Here is a 25037-nt window from a genome sequence, read left to right as displayed (position 1 = left end):
GGCCTTGCCCAAACCCACGTAGATGGCATTGGCCACTCTCCCTTTCTTCACCAACGACATCACTCCATCACAGAAGGCCATCAGAATGGTCAGACAAAACCTTCTTCCGGCAAAGCCATGATGGCTATCTGCCATCACCCACTCTTCCCTCATGTGCCTTCTTCATGTTCACGTCTTCTAGGAGGATCTGTTCCATGATCTTCCCAGGCACAGCGGTGACACTCACCGGCCTTTAGTTCCTCGGGTCCTCCTTCCTCCCATTCTTGTGAGTCAGAGTCTTGGACACTTTCCTCAGCAACCTTCTGTCTGGAATCTGCTTTAGCAAGGGGCTTGGAACGGATGATTTCCAGATGTAGTACCAACCTCTGAAAATCTGTGAATCTCTGACCGATATCATACCACTGCATCTTGCAGAGCATTGCAGGCACAGCATCAAGGTTCTCTCCAATCTCAGATCAAAGCCCGTATGCTGGGGGATGGCAAGCAGTGGGGAGGAGGCCTCAACAGGGCAGCTGGCACCAAAAGATCCAAGGCCAATTCCAGGCCATGGCACATTACACTGAGCAAGAAAGGCTGAGCAAAGAGGAGGAGGACAGGAGAGTCTTCTTGCAAAAACATCTGCCCTCTCCTACCACTCCTAAGGAATTGGATGCCGGGCATCCTCAGACATGTCTGAATATCACTTCCTGATGGGAAGAAGAACATACCTGTTTTCTCTCTCTTTGCTTCCATGCAGCCTCTGCATGCTTCCCCATTTCGCTTGCCTTTAATTATCTTCATCTTATCTCAACCCGTGAGCCTTCTCTTCCCATTCAGGTTTCTCACTCCCCTATTTCTTTCAGGACGGCGAGTGAGAGAGTGGTCCCATCAACCTCTGTTGGCTATCAGTCAGAAGCCACCACAATGGATAGAAGATTATGATAGGACAGCACATTAGGGGATGGCCCAAATTGACCCTTGGGATATTGCATGACACATCAAATTGTGCACAGCAATTAAACCGGGGAGAGTAATTCCCAGAGGAGCCACTCCTCAGAAGTGGGCTGTACTGCTAGGATCTGACAAGTGGCCGTCTTCACACCCCTTCCTTTCCCGCTTTAGTTTTTCCTTCGCTTCTTACCCTGTACTGATTTTGACACATGAGTTCCTCTCATTTCTCCTACTCCTATTCCTATTGTAATCTCTATATCACCGACAGCGAGGAGCGACCGAGACTCTGGCGGGTTCTTTTTTGCATATGTGGGACGTTGCACCGGCTTATGGGGCCATTCGGGAGCTCTCCAACAAAGTGCAGTGTCCAGCAGCAAAGGCTGCAGAGGGACTGGCAGCCAAGGAAAGGGACCTGCAGAATAGTCACAGGGCACAGCTGGCCACCATCACACAGGTTCTGTCAAAGCCCTGATTGGCTGCTGGCTTGATGCCATCCAGACTTCACTCCACGTACAACTTTCGTACTCTCAGAGCTGTCACGGACTTAACTAGATCAATCTATGCCCGTGACAAGGCAGGCAGTAGGCCTTTCAGCCCCTGGGTTCAAGTGAACATTCCTGAGATATCTTACCAATTGCTCAGATCAGCAGTCAGCACCACTTCCCAGAATGACTACAGAGAAACATCTCTCCCCAAAGACATCATGGCACAGGCTCCAGAGGAGAATGGATAACAACGCGGGCAACGATTAGGATGCAGTCACATTTATTGAGGCAAAAGAGAGAAACAATGCCACCCATTCAGGAAGCACCACAAACACACGACAGCCCGCAATGCATGAATCTAATGGGTGAACTGCCATCCATCCATCCGCCCTTTGCACAGCGGGAGAAGGGCCATCCTGTCCCCCCCTACGCTGGTATTGTGGGTCTGACTGTGCAGAGGAGCAGATGGTGATCACTAATGGCACAGGAAGGAAATGAGAGAGAGAAAAGGGGGAAGGAAGGAAGACATGGATCACATTTGCAGTGTAATCGAACTAGCTCCATTCCTTGGTCTCAAGTCCCACAAAGATTTTGTGCACCCTGGGGATCTTCCTCCAGGGCCATCAGCAACAGATTTAGCAGGGGAAGAACCGCCTGCCACTGAAGCGGCTGCCAATGCCAGAGAGGCCAAAGCCTCCAGAGGAGATGGGCACGCCCTCAGAGCTGAGGATGCTGCCAACGGCAGCGGAGGTGGAGGATCCCACAGCGGTGTTCTGCGGGAAGGAGCTGAGGATGGGTCCGGGCAGGGTCACCACCACGGGAGAGGGCTGGATGAAGACGTTGGAGTCCTGGCACTGCCTGACGCAGGGCTCGTTGCAGCTGCTGCCCAGAGGGGTGGGGCCGCAGGGCTGGCAGGGCAGGCGTGGCACGCACTGGTCGTAGCAGGACATGTCTTGTGTCTGGAGGGGCACCTGTTGGCACAGAGGGTCAGGAGGACACAGAAGAGAGAGAGGAGCATCCCGCCATCCCAGCAGGAGAGAGCCGAGGCACTGTGCTGGCTGGGCATATGGAGGCTGTGTAAGGAAATCTGTTTTCCAGTTCTTCCCTAAAGCTCCAATGGTACAGCCAATCGCTACCGAGTTTATGCCTAGCCCGTAGCACAGCTCGTGCAAGACCCAGCATCCCTCCAGCTCGCACGTGCTGCCCCATTCCCCATAGCACAGTAGGCTGCTTTCCCAAAACGCAACCTTACGTGGAGACACTTGTATGTCCAGAGAAATCCCCAAAGAAGAAGAGGTTGTGAAAGGGCTTTGCACTCACCTGGTTCCCTGGGAGATGGAGGCAAGAGGAGCGAATGACTGAGAGAGGATTTGGGCCCGCTTTTATACCACTCCAGCACTGCCCCAGGCCCACCGTCTCTTTACGCACACTGTAATTTTCCACAAGACTCACCTCAAATGTAAATTCTCCCTCCTAATGGCACAGGTTGGGTTTTTGTTTCTGTCAACCCTGACATTTCATTTCCTTCTTTCCGACCTTCACAAATTGGCTGCGCGGACACCTTTCAAGTTCCAGGTTGACAGGCACAAGGAGTTTCCTTGCAGAAACACGTCACTAGGGGTGACAGATGCATCGCAAGTGCATTGTTCATGTGCCAGGAAAGGATTCTCAAGATGCACTGCTCCATCAGGTCCATAGGACTTTGGCCTACACTCCTGCAGCTCCTTTGCTCCTTCTTGTTGATCTTCTTAAAAAGGAGTGACATGATCTTTCCTCCAGTCTTTGGGACACTTCTCCCAATCACCAACTTTTGCTTCGTATTTTTGTGTTTGTGTTTGGCCAAGTATTTTTTGTCTCCCCATGCAGGCCTCCCTGCACTTACCTTATGAACTCTTTTTTTTGTTGCGTCTCTCCTGAGTTTCCAGGAGGTTATCCTTGTGTATTAACCAGCTTCCATGGGCTTCTCTTTCTTCTGGGGTCTTACGATAATCTACCCTCTGGTTTCTTGAAATGGCCTCTTTCAGCTCTCCAGAAGTCCACAATTGTGATATTGTTGTGACCACTTTCCTGCCTTTAGGATATTCATCGCTACCATCTCATGGACACTGATGCCAATGCTTCCTTTCACATTCACATTCAACATGACACCATCCTTTTCAGTGAGGATGGGGTGCAATACAGCACCTCTCCTCAGAGCTTCTCTGTCATTTAGGGAAGGAAGCTCCACAGAAAAGAAATCTCCTGGTTTGTTTATATCCTGCTGAGTTGCTCCTCCTGCAGATACCATGATGGCTGGAGGTTTTGATCTTGCTGCACAATGGCTAGTGACTGTCAGATTAAAGGGAGAGGGAGTAGAATGAACCATTTCGCATATCCGTAAAGGAAGAGAAGACTTAGGTGCATGACTGCAGATTGTAGTGCTTTGAGGAGTTGGTTCTATTCTTATTAAGGGAGTTACCAACCATTCCTCCTCCAGAAACTCCCAAGCCATGCCCTGTCCACTGACTGAACACACCTGCTCCTTCACTCTCTGCTCCTATTCTGTTGATTGTGATGTTGCTGTACTGGAGTAATCCTTAGATCACTCACGCAACACTTGAAGGAAGTTATCTTGACAAAGTAGACATGTCAAAAATGAGGAAATGAAATTGCAGAGTTGAGGGAGACAAAACCACAACCTGCACCATTAGGAAGGATTATTTGCATTTGAGGTGAGTCTCATGGAAAATTACTGCCTGAGTGGAGCGATTATGGGCCTGAGGCAGTGGAGGAACAGTATAAAAGTATATTCATCTCCTCATTCCCTCATCCATTCCTTGCTTCCATCTCTCTGCGAACAAGGTGAGTCCAAATCCCTTCCACCACCCCCTCATCTTCTGGGATTTCTCTATGCATGCAAGTGCCTTCATCGTAGGCAGGGCATAGGCAGACAGCTGTTGCACATTAGGCAGTACCATTGGTATCAAAGGGAAGTAAAAAAACATGAGGTTCCTTACACGGCATTCATTTCCTCAGCGAGCACAGTGCCTTGGCTCTCTCCTGCTGGGATGGCGGGATGCTCCTCTCTCTCTTCTGTGTCCTCCTGACCCTCTGTGCCAACAGGTGCCCCTCCAGACACAAGACATGTCCTGCTACGACCAGTGCGTGCCACGCCTGCCCTGCCAGCCCTGCGGCCCCACCCCTCTGGGCAGCAGCTGCAACGAGCCCTGCGTCAGGCAGTGCCAGGACTCCAACGTCTTCATCCAGCCCTCTCCCGTGGTGGTGACCCTGCCTGGACCCATCCTCAGCTCCTTCCCGCAGAACACCGCCGTGGGATCCTCCACCTCCGCTGCAGTTGGCAGCATCCTCAGCTCTGAGGGCGTGCCCATCACCTCTGGAGGCTTTGGCCTCTCTGGCATTGGCAGCGGCATCTGTGGCAGGCGGTGCCTCCCCTGCTAAAGCTGCTGGCAGCGGCCCTGGAGAAAGACTCCAGGGACCCAGGAGTTTGAAGCAGAACTGAGACAGAGCATTGGCGTTCAGCCTGCGCTCTCAAAAGACATGGTCCATTTCTGCCTTTCCCACTCCCTTTTTTTCTCCTTGTACCATTGCTGCTCACTATTGTGGTCCCCTGGACAGTCTGTCCCACAAAGCCAGCATAGGGAGGATCTGATCGGATGGCCTTCTGTGGAAAGGGCAGACGGACAGCTGGCAACGTGTCCACTGTGATCATGCAGCGCAGACTATCAACTGTCCCTAATGCTTTCTGCACCAGAGTCTTTCCTCCCCATGATCTCATTTCCCTCCTTTGCTTCATTAAATTTTTGCTGCATCCTAGCCTTTGCCTCTGTGTTATCCTTCCTTGGTGGACACTTCAGGTTCCAGCTGCCAGTAGGAAAGCAGTTGCTCTATCGATGTCAGTGGGTATGTTGGTCACGCCAGAACCATTCCACTTTTCCAGAGGGTGGGCACAGTGAAACATTGTACTGTGGGTCCCCTTGGGAAAGCACTACCACTCCCATATGCAGATGTTGTTCAACAGTCCCACAGTGTCTCTCGCTTTCAGTCCCATCTTTGCTGCCTCTCTGTTCTGATGTGTCCTCTCAGACACAATGTACATCTTGCTTGGTCACTGCTGGCCTTGATTAAGCAGTCAGTTCTGCTGGATGCACCAGAGGTTTGCAGACCCACATTCACTTGGAGAGGGGAGGAAATGGAATTTGTCTTCCTCCAGATGCTGTTCTGCTTTTCAGGTACACATGGTTTGGTTTTCTTGTCAAAGAACCTGGAAGTGTTCATGAATTCTCTTAAAATTCACAACTACACATAACCCTGATTCGGGGGCAACTCGTCACTATCCCTATGTTTGGAGAGCAGTACATGCTATTTAACATTTAGGGCTTGTCAGTATACACTGCCAGCAAGGGAGGAGCTGCTTTTCCTTCTGTTTGTCTATTCTTCAAGAAAAAAGAAGATGTCTAGATAAATCAATTCAAGTTAACACTGGCTAGCACAGTCTCAGACAGCAAAAAAGACTTTTTCAGGTATGCCAACAGCAAGAATATGCTGAAGAAAAACACTGTACAGATACTTGTTGCATACAGTCACCTAACAAGTAAAGATGAGGAAAAGACAGAGGCATTTAATGCTTTTTTTATTGTCTCAATTTTTAATAGCAGTGACAGACCTTGGGCTGCCCAGACCTCAGAGTTAGAGCACTATGATTGGAGGAGCAATGACTTCCCATCTGTACTCACCAGAATTGCAAGGAAGCAGTCACATCAGCTCAACATTTGTAAGCCAATGGATCCTGACATGCTTTACCCTAGAGTACTGAAGGAATTAGCAGATGTTACAGCTGAATCCCTCTCAACAATTTATCAAAGGTTGTAGGAGTCTGGGGAGGTCTCTCATGACAGGAAGCCAATTCATGACCCAAGAAAAGATGCAGACCTGTAAAAGACGCAAGAAAATGCAGATCTCTCACTCCAACCTCAGGCTCTAGAAAAGTCATAGAAAAGATTATCCTGAGGGTTACTGAATGACAGTTAAAGAACAAAGTTATTATCAAACACAGTCAATATGGGTTCACAAATATACATACTTCAAATATACATGCTTCTGAAAAGCAATGAGGAAAATAAGGTGTGATTGCAAAGCGAATGATATTTTTTTCTGCAAAATAGCTCTTATAAAAGCCTAGTTAAGAGATATGATCATTTTTTTTTAGTTGAATATCTGATTGTAACTCCATAATTTCCATTTGAAAACTCACAGGTAATTTATTCATTAAGTCAACTGAAAAGAGTCGCAAATATACCCAAAATTTGATGATATTCGTTTTGCGGTCTTGAAACCTGTTCTCAAACTCCTTTATCAAAATGGAAAGCAAGGTTGCATATTTTCACTGTTCACAGGACTGTGTTTAGCTAGTGCATCAAAATGCATACAATTATTCGCTTTATCTTGAGTTAGCTCTGCTCTCTGCCCTCCTCATGTCACAGTTTCAGTCCAGACAGCACTGACAGAATGTGGGAACAACACAAAGCTACAGCAGGGAAGGTTCAGACTGGACATTAAAAAAAAAAAAAAATTAATGACAGGGTGGTCAAACACTGGAACTGGCTTTCTAGAGAGGTTGTTGATGCTCCAGATTCGTCAGCGTTCAAGAGGCATTTGGATAATGCCTTCAGTAACACGCTTTAACTTTTGGATACTCCTGAAGCGGTCAAGTAGTTCGACTGGATGATTGCTGAATGTCCTATCCAAATGAACTATTTTATTCTAAATATGAGAACAAGAAGGGGGCAAGGCAAGGCTCACTGTTGCCCAGGGTGAGTTTTGCAGAAGTCAAGCATGCTCTGTCATGAATGACCTGGGACCCTGAAGAAAGGTTCCTGTCATTTCTCCCAGTTGCTATGAGAAGGGAGCAAATGGTTGTTGAAGAAATGGTTGATTCAGGTTCTGCTTAAGATTCTGCAGCTTAGGACAGGCATACAAGTAATCTATCAATGATTCCCTCTTCTGGTATATTTTCCTCCCCTAAAGGAAATTAGCAGACTAAAGGCTAGTTCCTTTTCCTAAAACATACGAGTCTCTTCATTCAAAGTCAGTCCTACAAGGAGAGAACACTTGAAGAACTGTGAGTTGCAAGCATACATTGCCCTTGGTGGATAGAAGTAGAGACAGAATGAAGAACGCGGAGAAAAAAAGAGAACATTTTTAGCTCTACAGGAAATAGTTACAAAAATGTTATTTAGAGGGAGAGTCTAAATGACATTTGTTTTCATTGCAGAAAATTGCCAGGGCTCCAGAGGCCCATCTGTAGCCTCATGCTGTGATGTTCTTGACCTGTTTTTACCAAGAAACTTTGCCATGGAGCTATACACAAACCATGATCATGATATACACCGAGCATTCCAAAGTGCAGCAAACTCTTTTCAGGTGTGTGTTCTTGGAGGGAGGACTGCAGAGAGAACCAGAGACCATGCTGCAGTGTAAAACAGACCCCTCTTGAATTTTCAGCTTTCTCTCCCTCACCTCTGGGCACACTGCTGGCTTTTGTTCAGGCAGCTGTCATCTAATGTCCCCAGATCCTCTTCAGCCACTCTGCCTCAAGCCTGTAGCACTGCAAAGGAATTAGCAACCAAAGTGCAGACCTGGCACTTGGTCCTGTTGAAGCTCACTCCATTGGCTTCAGACCATCAACCCAGCCTATCCAGATCCCTCTGTAGGGCCTTCCTACCCTCAGGCAGATCAACACTTCCTCCCAGCTTGGTGTCATCTGCAAACTTACAGATAGGGTATGCTTAAGTCCTCTCATCCAGATAATCAATTAAGGTACTAAACAGAGTTGGCCCTTATACTAACCCCTGCAGACATTAGTAGTGACAGTAGTGACCAGTTGCCAGCTGGATTTAACTCCATTCTCCACTACTCTCTGGGCCTGGCCCTCCATCCAGTTCTTTACCCAGCAAATAGTGTACCTGCCCAAGCAGCTTCTCTGGGAGAATACTGTGGGAAACAGTGCCAAATTATTGACTAAAGTCTAAGCAAATTACAGTGACAGCCTTTCCCTCATCACCTAGGCTTAGAAAGAGATGAGGATAGTCAAGCATAATGCATTTCCTCTACTTTCTCCTTTCTTTGTTTTTTGGTATGTGGACTCATTAAGTATGTATGTAGCTTTTCTTCATTAGCTGCTGTTGTGCTATGCACATGTATTTTTTTATTCTGAAGTGAAATCATACCTGAACTAGGACTATTTGCTAACACACCTGGAGCAGATTGGAGATTCGATGCTTTTTTTCCTTCTAGTTCTTTAAACATGTACTGTGAAAACTGTGGAATATTCTACAAATTTCTCTAAACACAACAAAAATTCTATGAATAGCTAATAACTGTTAACTACATTAAATATGGGCACAAGTCTGCAAATGCCATCTGGTGAGAAAGAAAATAGCTGTTGAAATTGTGGGCATGCCCATGCTCCTTTCCTGATTTTATGTTTATTAACATTAAAGGCTTCAGAATTTTGACCTGGAAAGGCATCACACAAGTTGGTGACATCCGCAGACTTGCTGAAGTTGTATTCAACCACACCATCGATGTAACTGATGAAGATATCAAAGAGCATCTGCCCCTTTACTGACCCCTGAGGGACATCATTTGTCACTGATCTCTATCTGAATATTGAACCATTGATTTCTGCTCTCTAGGCACAATCTTGCAACCAGATCTTCATCCCATGAACCTGTCAAATCAGTATCTTTCCAAATTAGAGAGAAGGATGTTATGGGGGACCACGTCAAAGGTCTTGCTGAAGTTTAAACAGATGACACCAGTCTTTCTTTCCTTGACTACTGATAGTTACAAGATCATAAAAAGCCACAAGGTTGGTCAGGCAAGACCTGTCCTTGGTGAAGTCATGCTGGTTCTTCTGTATCACTTCCCTCTCTTCTGTGTGCCTTAGCACAAATGCCAAGAGCATCTGCTCTATGATCCCTCCCCCAGTACAGAGATGAAGCTGACAGGTCAGCAGTTCCCTGGGTCATTACTCTTCCTAAAAATGGATATGATATTGCCTTTCTTCCACTAGGGATTTCACCTGACCACCAGGACTTTTCAAATATCATTGACAGTAGCTTGGCTACTACGCTGGCCAGTTCCCTCAGGGATACATCTCATCAGGCCCCATAGACTTGTGGAAGCTCAGCTTTCTCAGGTGGTTGCAAACCTGATCTTTGCTCACAGCAGGAGGGACATCGCTGCCCCAGTTCCTACCTTCCAAACCACCCATTAGCAAAGGCTGTCTGTAGAGCAGCCACTAGCAAAAATTGAGGCAAAAAAGTTGAGTGCTTCAGCTATCTCCTTATCTGTTGTTACCAGCCTGCCTGTATTTCTCACTAGGTGCAGAACACCCTCCTACACTTTCCTTTTCCAGTTAATGTACCTGCAGAAGCTTTTCTTATTCTTTCTGCCTCTTGCCGTGTTCAGGTCCAGCTAAGCCTCCTAACCCTATCCCCATATACCTCCCACAATACCCACCCCCACTTCCACTGCCTGTGCATTTCCTTTTTGTTCTCTACTTTGATCAGTAGGTTCTGGTTCAGTCACGCCGATCTCTTACCTTCAATACCTTGAATTAATTGCCTAGAACTCAATTTATTGAGATCACCGCAGATGCGCAGAGGGCAGTGTTGCCAGGAGACACCGCGCATGCGCAGAGAGAAGAGGTTGCTAGGAGACACCGCGCATGCGCACGGGGTAGCGGGGGTAGCACGGCAGGTATTTTCCGGCCGAGGCGCCGAGGAGAGGCAGTGCCCTTCGACTCCGCTCCGCTTTTCTCTCGACGCCCTGAGGGCCTTCCCGGCCCGGTACCGCAGCCCTTCCCCACTATGGAGGCAGAGGATGACTTGGGTGAGGCTCGAGGCGGGGTCGGTGGATGGCAGGGGAAGGTGGTCCCTCGGCGCTGCAGGCTGGGCCCGGTCCGGCCTACCCCGCCCTGCTCCCCTGCCCCTCCTCGTCCAGTCCTGAATCCTAAAGCAGAGAAAGCCGGACGGGAGCTAAGCACGCTGTGAGCTGGCAGGGGGTGTTGCAGGCTGGTTCTGTCTTTGTGTAACCGAGCTGATGCTGTGAATCGAGCAGAGGGAAATCTGCAGCTTCTGTAGTGTTTTCCAGATGTTTTGTGTGCGTGAGCTGCGTTTGCTGCTGCAGGTAATTCAGGGTGTTTGGGGTGCTGACGTTCTGATGGGGGAAGGTTGCTTTTCCTACATCAGCAGGAGCCTAAAAGCAGAGCCTCAGCATCTTGCTGGGATTGGTAACACTGCTATCTGGTGGCCCGCCTTTTGCCTTGCCTGGGCCGCATATACATAGCTTGCACTGAAAGTATTGCCTCTTATTTATTTCTGTGGAAACTACGGTGGCTACAGAGAGCTGTTTAATAGTGCACCTTCACAGTTATATTTTAAAAAAAAAAAAAAACCCACTAATTTTTGACATAATCAGTGCCATTAACAGTGGATTTTCGCCACTAAAGAACACAGTGCATGTGTGCTCCTCAAAAATCTGTGCCAGCAGAGGTGACGTGCTCTTACTGCCACCATTGCTTTCAATGTAAAGACTCACATTACCAATTGCATCACTTGTATCAGAAGTAGTGTTGCCAGCAGGAGTAGAGAGGTAAGCAATTATTCCTCTACTTCAGCTCTGGTGAGGCAGCACCTCAAGTACTGTGCTCTGTTCTGGCCCCTCACTACAGGAATCACACTGAGGCCCTGGAGCGTGTCCAGAGAAAGGCAGCAGAATTTTGAGGGGGCTGGAGCACAAGTGTTGTGTGGAGCGGCTCAGGGAGCTGGGATTGTTTAGTCTAGAGAAAAACTTCCTGAAAGGAGGTTACGCTGAGGTGGGGGTTGGTGTCTTCTCCCACATAACTAGCAGTAGGATAGAGGGAATGGTCTCAAGTTGCAGCTGGCAAGATTCAGGTTGGGCATAAGGAAAAATTTCTTCTCTGAAAAAGTGGTCAGGCGCTGGAATGGGCTGCCCAGGGAGGTGGTAGAGTCACCATCCCTGGAGCTGTTGAAGAAACATCAGATTTTGTACTGAGGGACATGATTTAGTGGGAAAATATCGGTGTTAGGTGGCCAGTTGAACTAGGTGATCTTGGAAATCTTTTCCAGCCCTGGTGATTCTGTGGTTCAATGGAACGTACCACCCATCACCTTGCTGTGCTCACATCCACTGTTTGGTCTCCTTTAATGTTCAGCGAGTGTGTGTGAATGTCGGTGGGTGCCATTTTTTTTTTTGCGTGGAGGAGCTCAATTCCACATCTTTGCTTCATGCACATGTCAGTGCCGGGTGCCATTTTGTTAGCTTGTGCCTCTCTGCCATCTGCCACATGGCAACAAATGTAATGGATATTGGTGGGAAGGTGCCGCCTCTGCTGCTGCAAGTTAGACGTGCCTGCTGTGGGCACAAGAGCAAGGCCAGTGTGTTAATTAGAAACTTAGTCAGCAGCCAGTTATTTTTGTAAACAATTTCTTGACCAAACACAGCCACTGACCTACTTAGCACATCACCTTTTGGCCAGCTAGCACCTCCCAATGGAATCCCACAACTAACAACGACTCCCTTGCAAGACTGCCATGTTAATGCAGCATGCATGATGTGAGGTTTTAATGTGTAGCAATGCTCAGAACAAGTGGGCACTTTGAATTGTATTCAGCATGTCTGAATACTCACACAGTCTTTGTGCTTCAGCTCATGTGTATGCACATTAGGTGGAGCAACCCATGTTCACCCAGCTCTGCAATAAAGTTATGTTGGCTTTCTAACCTGACATTCAGGTTGGTGACATTCAATTTCCAGATTTTGGTGAAACCTCCTGACCTCACAGCGCTTCAGGCGATGCCATTATGGACCTTTCTCATCATCAGTGCCCAAAACAGGTCCAAAACTCCTGGAAGGAGAGTGTGTCCCAGCCCTGAAAGCTTTGCAGAAAGCAGGTGGCAAAATGGAGCAGGAAGGTGGGAGAGGGCACAGCAGGGTTGCACACCATGCTGTTCTGGTGAGTGAGTGGCAGCTGCAAACCAAAGCCATGTTTTTACACCCTGCTCTTCTGTGTCAGGAAAGAGGACTCATTTTTTACTGCCAAATTAAATTAGTGTCCTGCTGCTTCCTGTCACCACTTTGGGCTCAAAACCACTCACCTCACTGCTTCGTATTGCAACTGAAATGTAAATGATTACTGGGATGTACAGACTAGTGGAAAGATACTTTTGCAACATGAGACACCTTTTAAAAAAAAAAAAAAAAAAAATTCTCTGTTTTTTCATCTGCAGGATGGGAGTGCAGCCCAGTGACAGAGCAGGTCTCTGAAGTTGTAGGACAAACAGTCCTCGAGGTGTGGGTGTATGTATGGAAGATGTCTGGTTATAGGGATCATGAGCTTCCCAGTGACACAGGCATGCTTTGTTCTGTGATGGGTTCCCTACCCTGATATTATGAGACAGTTAATACGTACAGCAATTCTTAGGTGGGCACTTCATGGAAATTGTTGAATATTCACACATGTTGTGTATATAATCTGTGTGCTTAGCTGCTGGGTTTGCGTCTGGGTAGGGCAGCCCCCAGTTCACGTGTAATGGAGAATGCCTGCTTCCTAATACCGTGTTGGTCTTAAGGAGTTTTATTCCGACAGATCTTGTCCAGTGACAGAGCCAAGGAGCATCCCAGTAGCTCGTTGCTGACCAGGGCAGCATTGTGGTTTCCATGCTTTTGTGCCCCAGAGCCTTTGCTTGCTGCAGTCTTTGGATTAATAACTGCATCTTTTTAGCTGGCCAGGCCAGCTCTGTGACTTTTGTGGTTGCAGTTTGATGTAGTAGTAAAGGCTCCCTTTCTTCTCCATCGTGTACTCATTCTTGCTTTCTTTTTTGTGCTGATAATGCCCATGTAAACCTAATGAGATTCAAGAACACCAAGAGTAAGGTGCTGGGCTGGGGCAATCCCAGGTGTGTATATAGACTGGGAGACCTCCTTGCAAGCAGCCCTGCAAAGAAGGACTTGGGGATGCTGGTAGCTGAAAAAAGCTTAATATGAGCCAGCAGTGTGCACTTGCAGCCCAGAATGCCAACAGTACCCTGGGCTGCCCTGGCAGGTGGCAGCTGGGTGAGGGAGGTGATTGTCCTCCTCTACTCAGCTCTTGTGAGACCCCATATGCAGTACTGCTTCCAGACCTGTGGCCAGCAGCACAGGAATGATGTGGAGCTTTTGGAGAGGGTCCAAAGAAGGGCCATGAGGATACACAGGGCTGGAGCACCTATCCTGTGAAGACAGGCTGAGGGAGCTGGTCTGGGAGAAGAGAAGGCTGAAGGGAGACCTTCCAGCATTTAAAGGGGGATTATACATCGGAGGGAAATCAACTTTTTCTATGGGTAGGTAGTAAAAGGACAAGGGGAAATTGTTTTAAACTAAAGGAGGGGGGATTTAGATGAGGTATCCGGGAAGTTTTATATGAAGAGTGTGGTAAGGTGCTGGAACAGACTGCCCAGAGAAGGTGTGGATGCTCCATCCCTGGAGATGTTTAAGCCAGGCTGGATGGGGCCCTAGGCAACGTGATGTGGTGATTGGCAACCAGCCTGCAGCAGAGGGGTTGGAACTAGATGTTCTTTCAGGTCGCTTCCAACCCAAGCCATTCTTTAATTCCAGTGAAAGCTGAACCTGTACAAAGCTTGTCAGAGCATCTTAATAATGAAGTCTTTGATTTTCAGCATTTCTAGTGACCCTTAAGTAAATGGTTAATGGCAGTGAGGTGCTGACAGCAGCAGTGTTGCACAGCTGGAGTGCAAAGAAGGATTAGGTTCTTCTTTCCTAGTGGCTCAGAACATGAAGTCAGCTCAGTGTGACTTGGGAAAAGCATCTCGATGAGCTGCCAGCCTGTGGGCTGCGACAGCTCCCTGACCTGGCTCTTGAGACAGCTGAACACCAATTGTGTGAGGGAAGAGGATGCGATGGCAGGAGAGAGGCTCAGCAGCAGCAGCCGATGCTTAGATCTATTTAAGGTATTTTGTAATCTGTCTTAAGTGCACCAAAAGCCTGTGCACAAAGGCAGAAATGAGGAAAGAAATCTAATCTGGCCTCCTGTGAGTGCACAACAAACACCCCCACAGGTAGCAACAGGTAGTGGGGCATCCTGTGCCTCCTCCTGGATGCTGCTCTTTTCCTCACTGAGGATATGGGAACGTTTATATGACATCTGTGTATGCACTTCTTCTGCTTCCCTGTTCGTTGCCTGTGTTTCTAGGTGTTTTGATAACTCCTTAGCTCCTAAATAATTGCTTGATTTGGAAGAAGTTTCACTTGAAAGCTTCATGCATCCTGCTGCTTCCTCAGAAATTAAACTAAATTGTCTGGCGTCCTTCCTCCAGCCAATCTAGCTGTTCATCAAAAAAGACTTGGCTGAGAAGTTCCTGAGGGCCCTGGTGGGTGTATCATCATCCCAGAGATTCCCACCTAAGATAGCTGGAGAAGTACTGTGTCTCATTAGTTTTGAGTACCTGTGGTTACCCGTCTAGTGTGGTATCTTAAGGAGCTGCTATTCACTGTACTGCTGACCTCTCTTTTTTTTGACGCCCCAAACTTGTAAATCGATTTGTTTAATTATACAAAACAGGCGACTGCCTTAACGAGTTTCAAAGAAAGAGTGACTCTTCTAACTTCCTGAGATGACATCCCTGATGTGGTGGTGTGTTTTTTCCACTTCACTCTATTAGTAATGTTACATCCTGTCTTTCTTACTAGTTTGTTTTGTTTTTTTCTCTCTCTTTTCTCCAAATCTTTTAGATGATCCAGAGAGATTAATACAGTGTCCATATGATAAACAACATCAAATCAGAGCCTGTCGTTTTCCCTATCATCTTGTAAAGTGCAGGAAGGTAAGCTGAATTGCTGAGCACCAGATGGGGGTTGTGTGTGTGTATAAAAAGTATATATATAATAAAATACAAAGTTTTTATATAAAAAAGTGTGCATATTCTTATTCTGTTGTCTGGATGACTCGAGTAAGTTCTTTACAAATGATCCCATTTAGTATTTACTTCATATATATATATTTTAGAAATAGCTTCAAGCACATTGACTCACCTAAAACCAGTGTGGCTCTTCATGGTCAGGTCAGGGAAGAATTCATGGTCTCTTTGAGATCAGATAAGTTTTCCCATGTGAAGTTCTAGAGACAATTCAGGCTGAGTTATGTGCACCTAATCTGTCTCATCGGAGTAGAAGTTGGATGTTGCAGTTTACTGAGTGATAGAAATGCTTCAGTACAGCTTTTGTGTTTGATGTTGCTTAAAAGTATTTGATGTGCACATGTGCAGAACCTGCACATCCTGCCTTCAGCACATTTGGGAGAGAGTTTTGCTTGGTTTTGTTTTTTGTTTGTTTTTTTTTTTAACCTCTCCATCTGTTATCTAGAATTTGAATACAAGTGGTGTAATTGGAAGCATTCCATCCTCTATTCTCATCTGTACCCTCAAGGTTTGTTTTATTTAACCTATCATATGCTACTATCTGAGTGTTGGTTTCTGCTGAGAGTTGTTCCTCTACCAGTAAGTTTACCAAATATATTTGTTTCAAAACAGTTTAGCAGTGCTGTGCCCTCCAGTGAAAATGCAGCTGTAGGTGAACGTTCTGTTCTCAGCATTTTGGGTAATCTTATGTGGTGCCAGGAGCTGAACTTAATTCCTCTGGGTCCCTTCCAATTACGGATATTCTGTGATTCTATTAATACTTGTTTTGAAAAGATTATTGAATTTCTGTGGCTTTGTGCTGACTTGCTTTACAGTATCTGAATGGTTTAGATTTACCTAACATCTCCTTTCTGTTGTTTTTGAAATAGCTTCATCTTTGCCTTAAACCATGAGGCCACGTTGCCAGCATTGCAGCAGATTGTAGGCTGTGTAGCTGAGGGTGTGTTTCATTTGAACCAACTCCTTTGTTTTTTTTCTAATGAACTGTGTTTTAAATAAGTCTGTCAGACAGCTTCATCTTGCAGTTGTAGTAAGTATGGGCAATATTTTGCCATTCCTTGTTCAGTCTCTTTTAAAGCAACGTCACCAGTTACTGTAAAATCATAGAATGACTCAAATTGGAAGGGATTGTAAGGATCATGTAGTTCCAACCCGCCTGCCAGGCACAGGGTTGCCACCCACCAGATCATTTTCTCTTGCTCATCTGTAGAAAACACAAGGAAAAGTGAACTTGGTTGATGTGGTGCATGATTTCTGTGTTCCCTTTTCCAGAGTCACCCTGAAGTTGCAAAGTTATTGGCCACGTGTCCCTTCAACGCTCGCCATCTTGTTCCTCGAGCCGACCTCGTCGATCACATAGCGAAGTGCCGGGACAAAGGGTTCATTGAGCATGATATAGGTAAGAGAGCTTTGGAGATGCAGGTTCACCTTAGGGACTGAAGGTCTCCTGTTTGTCCAGATAGTTCACACGGTAAACAAAACTGGAAGTCATTTATTGTCTGCAGTTTTGCAAGGCACAGCAGCCTTCAGAAACCTGAGCCTTGCTTCAGTTTATTGGATAGGTTCATTGCAACACTGCAGGTGTGCAAGATGGGCCTTGCATGTAATTTGTTCCCAGGCTTTCTGAATAAAATGGTTGTATCTAAGACTGCATATTGACATACCACTGCCAGGAGCTGTGATGCTTTACTTACTAGAAGGACAGTACAGATTATCTCCTCTCATTGAGGCTTGAGTACTGGTGCCACATGAAAAGTTGATTTGCATCAAATAGATGCTGTGAAAATCCCAGCAGCTGGGGCAACCTGAGTCATATATTCCCCCCAAGAGGTGGGTCTGCTCCTCTTCCAGGGTTTTCTGTTGTTGATTTGCTTTGTCTATCATACCATTCCTGTCTCCTACCCAGTGAAACAGCGTGGGTGGGTCTGTCCCAAATTATTTAGAGGGGCTTCCTGTGCTATATACAGTCTTTTCAGTTCTCTGCAGTGGCTCTTCAACTGCTGCCACACTAAAGAGCAGATGGATTTCCACCTTCTGTAGAGTTGCTGTGAGGCTAATAGTCATGCCAGCATTCATGTTAACAGGTTTTCTCTCCACTTAAGCATTCCTGCTGCCAACTCCCAGGGAATGCAGCCATCTCCTGTTCTCTGAAAAAGCTATTTATGATTTCAGAGCAGTGTTTGGCTCCTGGGTGTGTCTAACCTGTTCAAATTACATGAAGTTTCCTCTAAAGCAAAGAACTGTTTTACAGTTTGATCCAAGTACTTAATGCTTCTGAAGCAGAACAGACTACAGGCACTGATTTTTTTTTCTTTCTTCCTGAAGCACATTGTTCTTCTGGCTTCCAAAGAGATGAGGTGAATGCTGTAAGCACATGGCAGGCACCTCCATGTGATGAAGACTGGGAAACAGGTGGGGAACTTCTTCCTTCTGTGCTCTGCTGCCTTCTCCTGGGTTCTGTCCTCCATCTCTACACCATAAGTTCAGAGATGCCATTCACTTAGGTGCTGCATGTAAGACACTCTGCTTGTGCTCTGTACTGCTAAATGTCCATCTCTTGGCTTAGCAGGCTTTTCTTGGCATAGAGGCATGCCTGCTGTGATTGACGTGGAGGTACACTTCCAAACATCCACCTTTCCCATAAAAGCTATTCTCAGCAGGGATAAAAATGGAGACATGATAACTTTTATTTTCCTCATTTAAATAACAGTGAAACAGACACTTTTCAATATCAACTACTGTTTCCTTTTGAACACGTCAAAATAATGATGAACATGCTCAGATATCTTACTAGAGTTTCTTAATGCTGAGCCTCATCATCTGTTTACTTTTGCAGAGTTGCTAGAGGAGCCAAATTCCCCTTTTATTTGGGGCATGACCAACTCTGGCATAAACAGGTAAGGAGTGCAAATTTCATAACTTACAACAGTGTTCTTTGTACAGAAAAATATTGCAACCTACTTCCAGTCCAGCCTTGATTGCTGGACATTTGCTGGCTTTGCTGATGTACAGACCCAGGGAAGAGGGGAAACATTAACAGTGAATGTTTTAATGCTTCTGGTTCATTGTTACCTTCTTCCTTTTGGCTGGCCCTTACAAGAGAAGGGCACTTTGAGGGGCTGGCAGCGTGCAGTTCTGCTGGATATCTGGCCAGCGTATGAGAGATGAGCCAATATGTTGACTTGGAGATGTGGCCTGATGCCTCCCTTTGGAGGAATTTGTTCAAACAGTTACTCCTCTCCTCTTGAACTAATTTTTAGCTAGCAGTCCTTCATGACCACTTGTTGCTTTATATGTGGCAGATATGCTGGCGTAAGGGCCCTGTGTTAGCAGAAATCCCCTCCTGCCCTTTGTGAAGTGTAGTCACAGTATGGGTTTAGATGGAGGGCAGTTGTGCATTTGATGGAGCTGCCTTGCCAGGCGTCGCTGAGCCAACAGTAGATCACCATTGCAGGCTGTGTATGAGGTGTGAAAGTGTGTTTTAAGATTTGTCTAAGCCAGTGTGCAGAAACAGTTTTCCAGCTGGCAGCCCTGCAGTTATATGTGGGCTGAAGCATGATGCAGTCCTCCTGTAAAAGGTTTAACAGTGTTGTCTAGCTTCACTCATTACAATCTCTGGAAGACTTTATAGTGTTTAGAGCATATATAGGCATTCTAAATATCACCACTGTCAGGCAGCAGAGTACCATCTCCTTGTGTCCCTGTCCATCTGTTGTGTCCCTGCTCCATACTATAGTAAAGTGCATAAATTTGAGTAATTACATTAGTTAAGAACTAAATTCTTTCAGTTGCAGTGTTACCTCTGGACAAAAGAATTACCTTCCTTCAAGTGTACGTGCGCCTGAGTCCTCCCCATATGCTGCATCATGGAAGGATTGTAAGTAGAGTGCATGTGGTTTGGGTGCTGTAACTTCTGTAACAGTGACAGTTTATGAAATTTCTGGCTGTAGCAGTGCTTTGTGGGAGCTACATGGGCAGGAGAGATACTATATAATATTCTTCTTGAGGTTTTCCTAAGGAATCTGATGTTTGGGTTATCTTCTGTATCTTTTCTCTAAAATAAAATATACAAATAATGTTCCATGTTCCTGACAGACTTCTTTAGAGTGGTGCCAATTTAAGTACCCTGCTACCCAGTCACTTCAGCCTCATCTCTAAACAAGTCAATCCTTGCTACCCTCTGCTCACGCACACCCTCCCCACTTAGGCCACATGATTTTCCTGCTTTGTGTAGCTGTGCTCACTGTCAGGCCTAGTGAGCTCAGAGTAGGGGTAAAACTGGGACTGCTTAAACCAGCACTGCTAGGGAGAAAAAATATCTGAGTGCATCTGGAGGTGGGAGGAAGAGAGCTTCATGATGAAGTGACAGGTGCTGAAATCACAGAATTCCTCTCAGAAGAGGAAAAGTAAGAAGCAACAACATGGGGGGTTGTAAATCGTGCTGAAATGTGGTACCTTGGGCTGATACTTCAAAACAAGCTTATACATTTGCAAAAGAGGTGCATTCAGAGTTATGTGCTTAGGATGATCATGGTTTGGTGTTAGCTATAAGCGAGCAGATGTAGTTGTGCTGAGAGCAAGGAAATGCCCTGCATAAACCACAGTTTTGCATGAATCCAGATCTTGGTGTAGAGGGAACGTGTGTAGTCCCATTTCAATGGAAGCTGGGAACCACACGACAGAGGAATTTCCAGGTATTTCTGCTGTGCACCTTAAAGTACGCCCTGCACCTGCAAAGCAGCACTGTGTGTTCCTCTCTTCAGAGCTGTAGGTGTCTCAAATGGTTTATGTGGATGCTGTAATGGATTTCTGGGGAAATACTAGGCTTTTTGCTGAGGAGATATAGAAAATTTTTCTCAGTGGTAACCAGTGGTCATAAGATCTATGGTTAGTGAAGTCATATTTGAGGGTCTTTTATAGCCTGCAGAGCATAAAATATGTTGTGAGAGTTTCTTCAGCCTTGAAGGAGGCTGAGACTTCTTATTGCATCTCTGCATAAAGATTGGTAAAGATCATTTTGAGCAAACCTAGAAGTATATTTCTGTGTATGCACTTTCTGCTTTTTATCTTGTCAGCATCTGAGTGTGTCCATTAAGGATAAATCAGGGTTTTATAGCATATTTTCATTTATGCTCTTCTGTCTTCTTTCAGAAAGCATCGTGATGGTGTCATCGCAGCTTCCAGCCATTGCAGCTTCATTGTGTGGATGTGTGGTGTTTCAATTCATACAGCAATGGTGAATCCTCTGTGAACTCCTCACGACACAGTTATAGCATGCAACCCTTACAACGTGCAATTATGCAGTCCTCACGATATTCACGTACACAGCTGAAATCTAGACCTAAGTATTTGTCAGATTTCCACTGGAGTTTTGCTGTTCGTTCTTAGAGAAAAGTTTTCCAATGCTTAGAGCATGTTTGAAAGCTCAAACACAACTGTTCTTTCCTGAGGGTGGGAAAAAGTTCAGTTTACTATCAGCACATCTAGGACTGTGGAATTGTTTGGATTAAACAGTATGCTTCCTAAAAAAAGATCTAAATTACAGGCACGAAAAACTAAGAAACAACACAAGGTATTTGTCTAGAATAAACTTAATGCCACTGATGTTTGGAAAAGAGTTCTCAAAATACTGACTTCTTACCATTAGTGTTACTGCCAGTGTAAAATAATGTAGCATAATGTGCAGAATTAGGATTGGTTCTGTCAGGACTCTTGTTGTTCAGAATGACAGTTCATAATAAAAAGATTTTGAATCACATGGCCTTGAACCTGTTTTATGTTTCTAAAAGGCACCTGTAGCGATTCGTTATACTCTTGTTCTGTTGAGTAAGCAAATGCTTACTCAGGAAGCCCTCTAATTTTACAGACAGATGCCCTAGTTCATCCCCATTAATGTGCGTTCTGTTTGATAAAGGAGCTCGTTTAATTGTCATTTGGGGGAAGGCTGGCAGTACTTAGTGCAGTAGCTCCCTTACCCTAAACCACAGCAAGCAGGAAAGCTGTCATTTTGCTGCTCCCTATAATGATTTGGGAAGGGAAGATTAACTGGCTTTTTAAGGGCATAAAACAGCATGATGACCTTTCCTCCAGCATTAAGATTATTTAAAATCCAAGTATCTTTTGTGGTTGGATTGTTGGGATGAAGCTCCCTCTGATTACTTTGTGTTCACCACAGGGCAAGGAATATTTTTAAAAGTGAGTTAAAGGAAGCCTATTCCAAAGTGGCAGAGCCAAGGGCTTTCGTGTGACTGTCACTGTGGCTGCACCTCTTTTCTAGTTCTTTGTTCTTTGAACTTTTCTAGTTCTAGTTCTTTGTTAAATTTTTATTTTAAGAAATATTAAGAAATATATTTATAATATATATATATTAAGAAATAAAAATAAAAATTTTTATTTTAAGAAATAAATAATTTCTTTGTTAAATCCTTGGTGTCTCTTGTGATGGACAGGCTGTGCAGTGCTGGAGCCTTCACCCCTTTCTAGCCCCTGCTGGATGCCTCATTTTCACAGGGGAATCTGATGGTGCATAAATAGAAGATAGAATTAAATCTATTCAGGGATATAAAGGGGAACGTTAAGAAATTCTGCCGTTGTATCAGCGACAAAAGGTAGGCCAGGGAATGTGCGGGCCCTTTCAGGAAGAAACTGGAGACCTGGTCACAAGAGATATGGAGAAAGATACGATGCTCAGTGACTTCTTTGTTTCAGTCTTCGCTGGCAAGGGCTCTAGCAATACTGCCCAAGCTGCAGAAAGCAAAAGAACTGGGAGAAGGAAGATCTGCCCCTTTTAAGTGAAGATTAGATTTGAGACCATCTACAGAACCTGAAGGCGCTGGTGGTCCATGGGACTCGATGAGATCCATCCACAGCTTCTGAGGGAAATGGCAGATGAATTTGCTAAGTTTGTTATCCATCATATTTGAAAAGTCATGGCAGTCTGGTGAAGTTCCCACTGACTGGAAAAGTGGGAACAAAACTCCCATTTTCAAGGAGGAAAAAAGATCCAGGGAACTACAAGCCAGTCAGTCTCACCTGTGTGCATGGCAAGATCACAGAGCAGATCTTCCTGAAGGCCCTAATAAGGCACATTGAAAATAAAGGTGAGGGTCATTAGTGGTAACCAACGTGGCTTCATCAAGAGCAAATAATGTTTGGCAAACTTGGTGGCTTTTTGCTACGGTTACAGCGTCAGTGAATAAAGAAAGAGCAACTGACATCATCTACCCAGACCTGTGCAAAGCATTTGACACTGCCCTGCATGACATCCTGATTCCAAAATTGAACAAAAAATGATTTGATGGATGGACCACCTGGATAAGGAATTAGATGGATGGCTGCACTCAGAGATTTGTGTGCAGCGCAGTGGAGAATGATGACAAGTGGCATTCCTCAGGGATTGGTGTTGGGACTGGTGCCAATTAACATAGGCAACATGGACAGTGGGATTGAGTGCAGCCTCTGCAGGTTTGCAGGTGACACCAAGCTGAGTGATGAAGTTGACACAGTGGAGGGAAGGGGTGCCATCCAGAGGAACATAGACTGGCTTCAGAGTTGGGTCCATGCCAACCTCATGAAGGCCAAGTGCAAGGTCCTGCACCTGGGTTGGGAAAATTCCAAGCATAGATACAAGCTGGATGGGGAATGGCTTGAGAGCAGCCCTGAGGAGAAGGATTTGGGGCTGTCAGTTGATGAAAGACTCAACGTGAGCCAGCAGTGTGGGCTTGCAGCCCAGAAGACCAATCATGTCCTGGGTTGCATCAGGAGAATTTGACCAGCAGGACAAGGGAGGTGATTCTGCCTTCTGCTCTGCTCTTGTGAGACCCCACCTGCAGTTCTGGGGCCCCCAACACAAGAAGGACATGGAGCTGTTGGAGCAGGTCCAGAGGAGGACCACAAAGATGATCAGAGGGCTGCAGCAGCTCCCCTGTGAGGACAGGCTGAGAGAGCTGGGGCTTTTCAGCCTGGAGGGGAGGAGGCTCCAGGGAGACCTTTTAGTGGCCTTGCAGTACGTGAAGTGGCCTACAGGAAAGCTGGGGAGGGACTTTTTAGAAAGGTATGTGACAGGATGAGGGGAAATGGCTTTAAACGGAGAGAGAGTAGATTTAGCCTACGAAGAAATTCTTTACTGTGAGGGCGGTGAGACTCTGGAACAGGTTGCCCAGTGAGGTTGTGGATGCTCCCCTCCCTGGAGGTGTTCAAGGAGCAACCTTGGGAGGTGTCCCTGCCTTTAGGGGGGTTGGAGCTGAAAGTCCCTTCCAATCCAAACTATTCTGTGATCCTGTGACTCTTCCACCAGCTTGAGTTTTGTGGTGGCACAAGTTCTGTTAAACCCGCTCTGTGAGCACTCATGGCTGCACCCTGCCTGCTGGGCCATTTCTGCCTTGTGTGTCTACCAGCTTAATGGCAACAGGACTGGTCTGACTAGAAATCTGTATGGAAATTTGGGATATAAACGGTTGTTTGTGTCTGCAGTTGTGATGGGTGACTCAGGAGGGAAGAGAAGAGGTATTTACATTTAGGCACAGATTCTTCTCTGTTGTGGAGCTCACACGATTTAGCACATGCTTTCCATCAGCAGAATCACACTAGCCCAGGAAGAACATCCTTTCTCCAGCTTTCCCCCTCACTTCACCAGCCACAGAGCGCTGAGAAAGGGATTAACCGCTTTCTTCTCCAATCCTGTGACCAAAGGCAGATTGCAGTCATTCATTTAATTTTTTCACTGTGCTGGAGTAAGAATGCTGGGGGGAGGGCCTCTTTATGTGCACTTCTTTTCAGAATCGAGGTCTTGGTAAGAGTGACTTGGATTCTTACAGCCTGCTCTTCTGGCACTCAGTGCTTTGCACTGCCTAGATCTCTGGGCCTTTTATTGCTGGCACCAGGAAGACCAATACAAGTCCATGCAATCCTTGTTCACAGTCTCTTTTGTGCCCTTCCACTTTTTCTACAGTTAAGATGAACATAACCTATAATTCCGGTTGTGAGGATTGTACTCACACCTACAGCGCCCATATACATGATTTCACATCCAGGCTGATGTTCACCAGACCTGGAAAACTCCCACACTTCAGACCAGGTTCTCTTTCCACAGTGTTGCCTTCAGCTAATGGGAAGTTGGGGTAGTTGCATTTGTTCCCAATTGACATCCAGGAGAACAGCACTGACCAGTGCCCATTCCACCCCATCAAAGGAAGAAGGTTCCTTACTACTGTGAAAAAGCAGCTTTAAATCTGATCAGTTAAATCCTGCCTAGCTGTAACATAATCGCATAAATTCAGTCTTGAATTACATCGTCTCCCCCCCAGTGCAAAAGGCAAGAGGGTGAGAAAATGAGAGGAAATAAGGAAGGCTTTCTGTCAAGGGCTTCTCATGAGCAAGCATAAAGTGCTGGAGATAGAAGAAAGGAACAGATCTGCCTGGTGAGGCTGGGAAATACAAGTTAGAAAAGTGTCCCTCCTTCTATGTGCTGGAAAGTGAACAAGTTCCCAGTTTTGTTTTGCCTTCTGAGTTCTGCACCCAGCACTTTTGTCAGCACTGTGGTCATGAAGGCTGGCAGTAGAGGGCTGGTGGAGGGGACCAGGCTGACAAGGGGGGGGGGGGGTTCCTCTCACATTCCAGGGTT

General features: G+C 46.0%; 3 protein-coding genes across 4 annotated transcripts; 2 read left to right on the top strand and 1 right to left on the bottom strand.

Moving 5' to 3' along the window:
• Positions 1 to 2050: 2050 nt before the first annotated feature.
• Positions 2051 to 3702, bottom strand: LOC125684361 (uncharacterized). Its single transcript, XM_048926495.1, has 3 exons — positions 3508 to 3702; positions 2736 to 2888; positions 2051 to 2386 (listed from the first exon to the last, which is right to left on the bottom strand). Exons 1-3 carry the CDS (start codon positions 3700 to 3702, stop codon positions 2051 to 2053), a joined length of 684 nt encoding a protein of 227 aa, XP_048782452.1.
• Positions 3703 to 4538: 836 nt separating this feature from the next.
• LOC125684735 (feather keratin 1-like) lies at positions 4539 to 4853 on the top strand. The gene has a single exon (XM_048927155.1). It carries the CDS (start codon positions 4539 to 4541, stop codon positions 4851 to 4853), a length of 315 nt encoding a protein of 104 aa, XP_048783112.1.
• A 5250-nt stretch (positions 4854 to 10103) lies between these two features.
• Positions 10104 to 21173, top strand: GTSF1 (gametocyte specific factor 1). 2 transcript variants are annotated; one of them, XM_048926666.1, is made up of 7 exons: positions 10130 to 10310; positions 15231 to 15322; positions 16688 to 16814; positions 17741 to 17827; positions 18252 to 18312; positions 19204 to 19292; positions 20567 to 21173. In XM_048926666.1, coding segments are annotated over exons 1-7 (480 nt in total). In that variant the 5' UTR covers positions 10130 to 10288; the 3' UTR covers positions 20569 to 21173. The 2 variants fall into 2 exon arrangements, with proteins under 2 accessions (XP_048782622.1, XP_048782623.1); XM_048926665.1 differs by lacking the exon at positions 15231 to 15322 and having other exon boundaries at positions 10104 to 10310.
• Positions 21174 to 25037: the final 3864 nt, after the last annotated feature.

This window comes from Lagopus muta, chromosome 25, assembly GCF_023343835.1.
Source record: "Lagopus muta isolate bLagMut1 chromosome 25, bLagMut1 primary, whole genome shotgun sequence".
NCBI lineage: Eukaryota > Metazoa > Chordata > Aves > Galliformes > Phasianidae > Lagopus > Lagopus muta.
The sequence above is the reverse complement of the archived record's forward strand: the minus strand, read 5'-3'. Positions and strand labels throughout refer to the sequence as shown.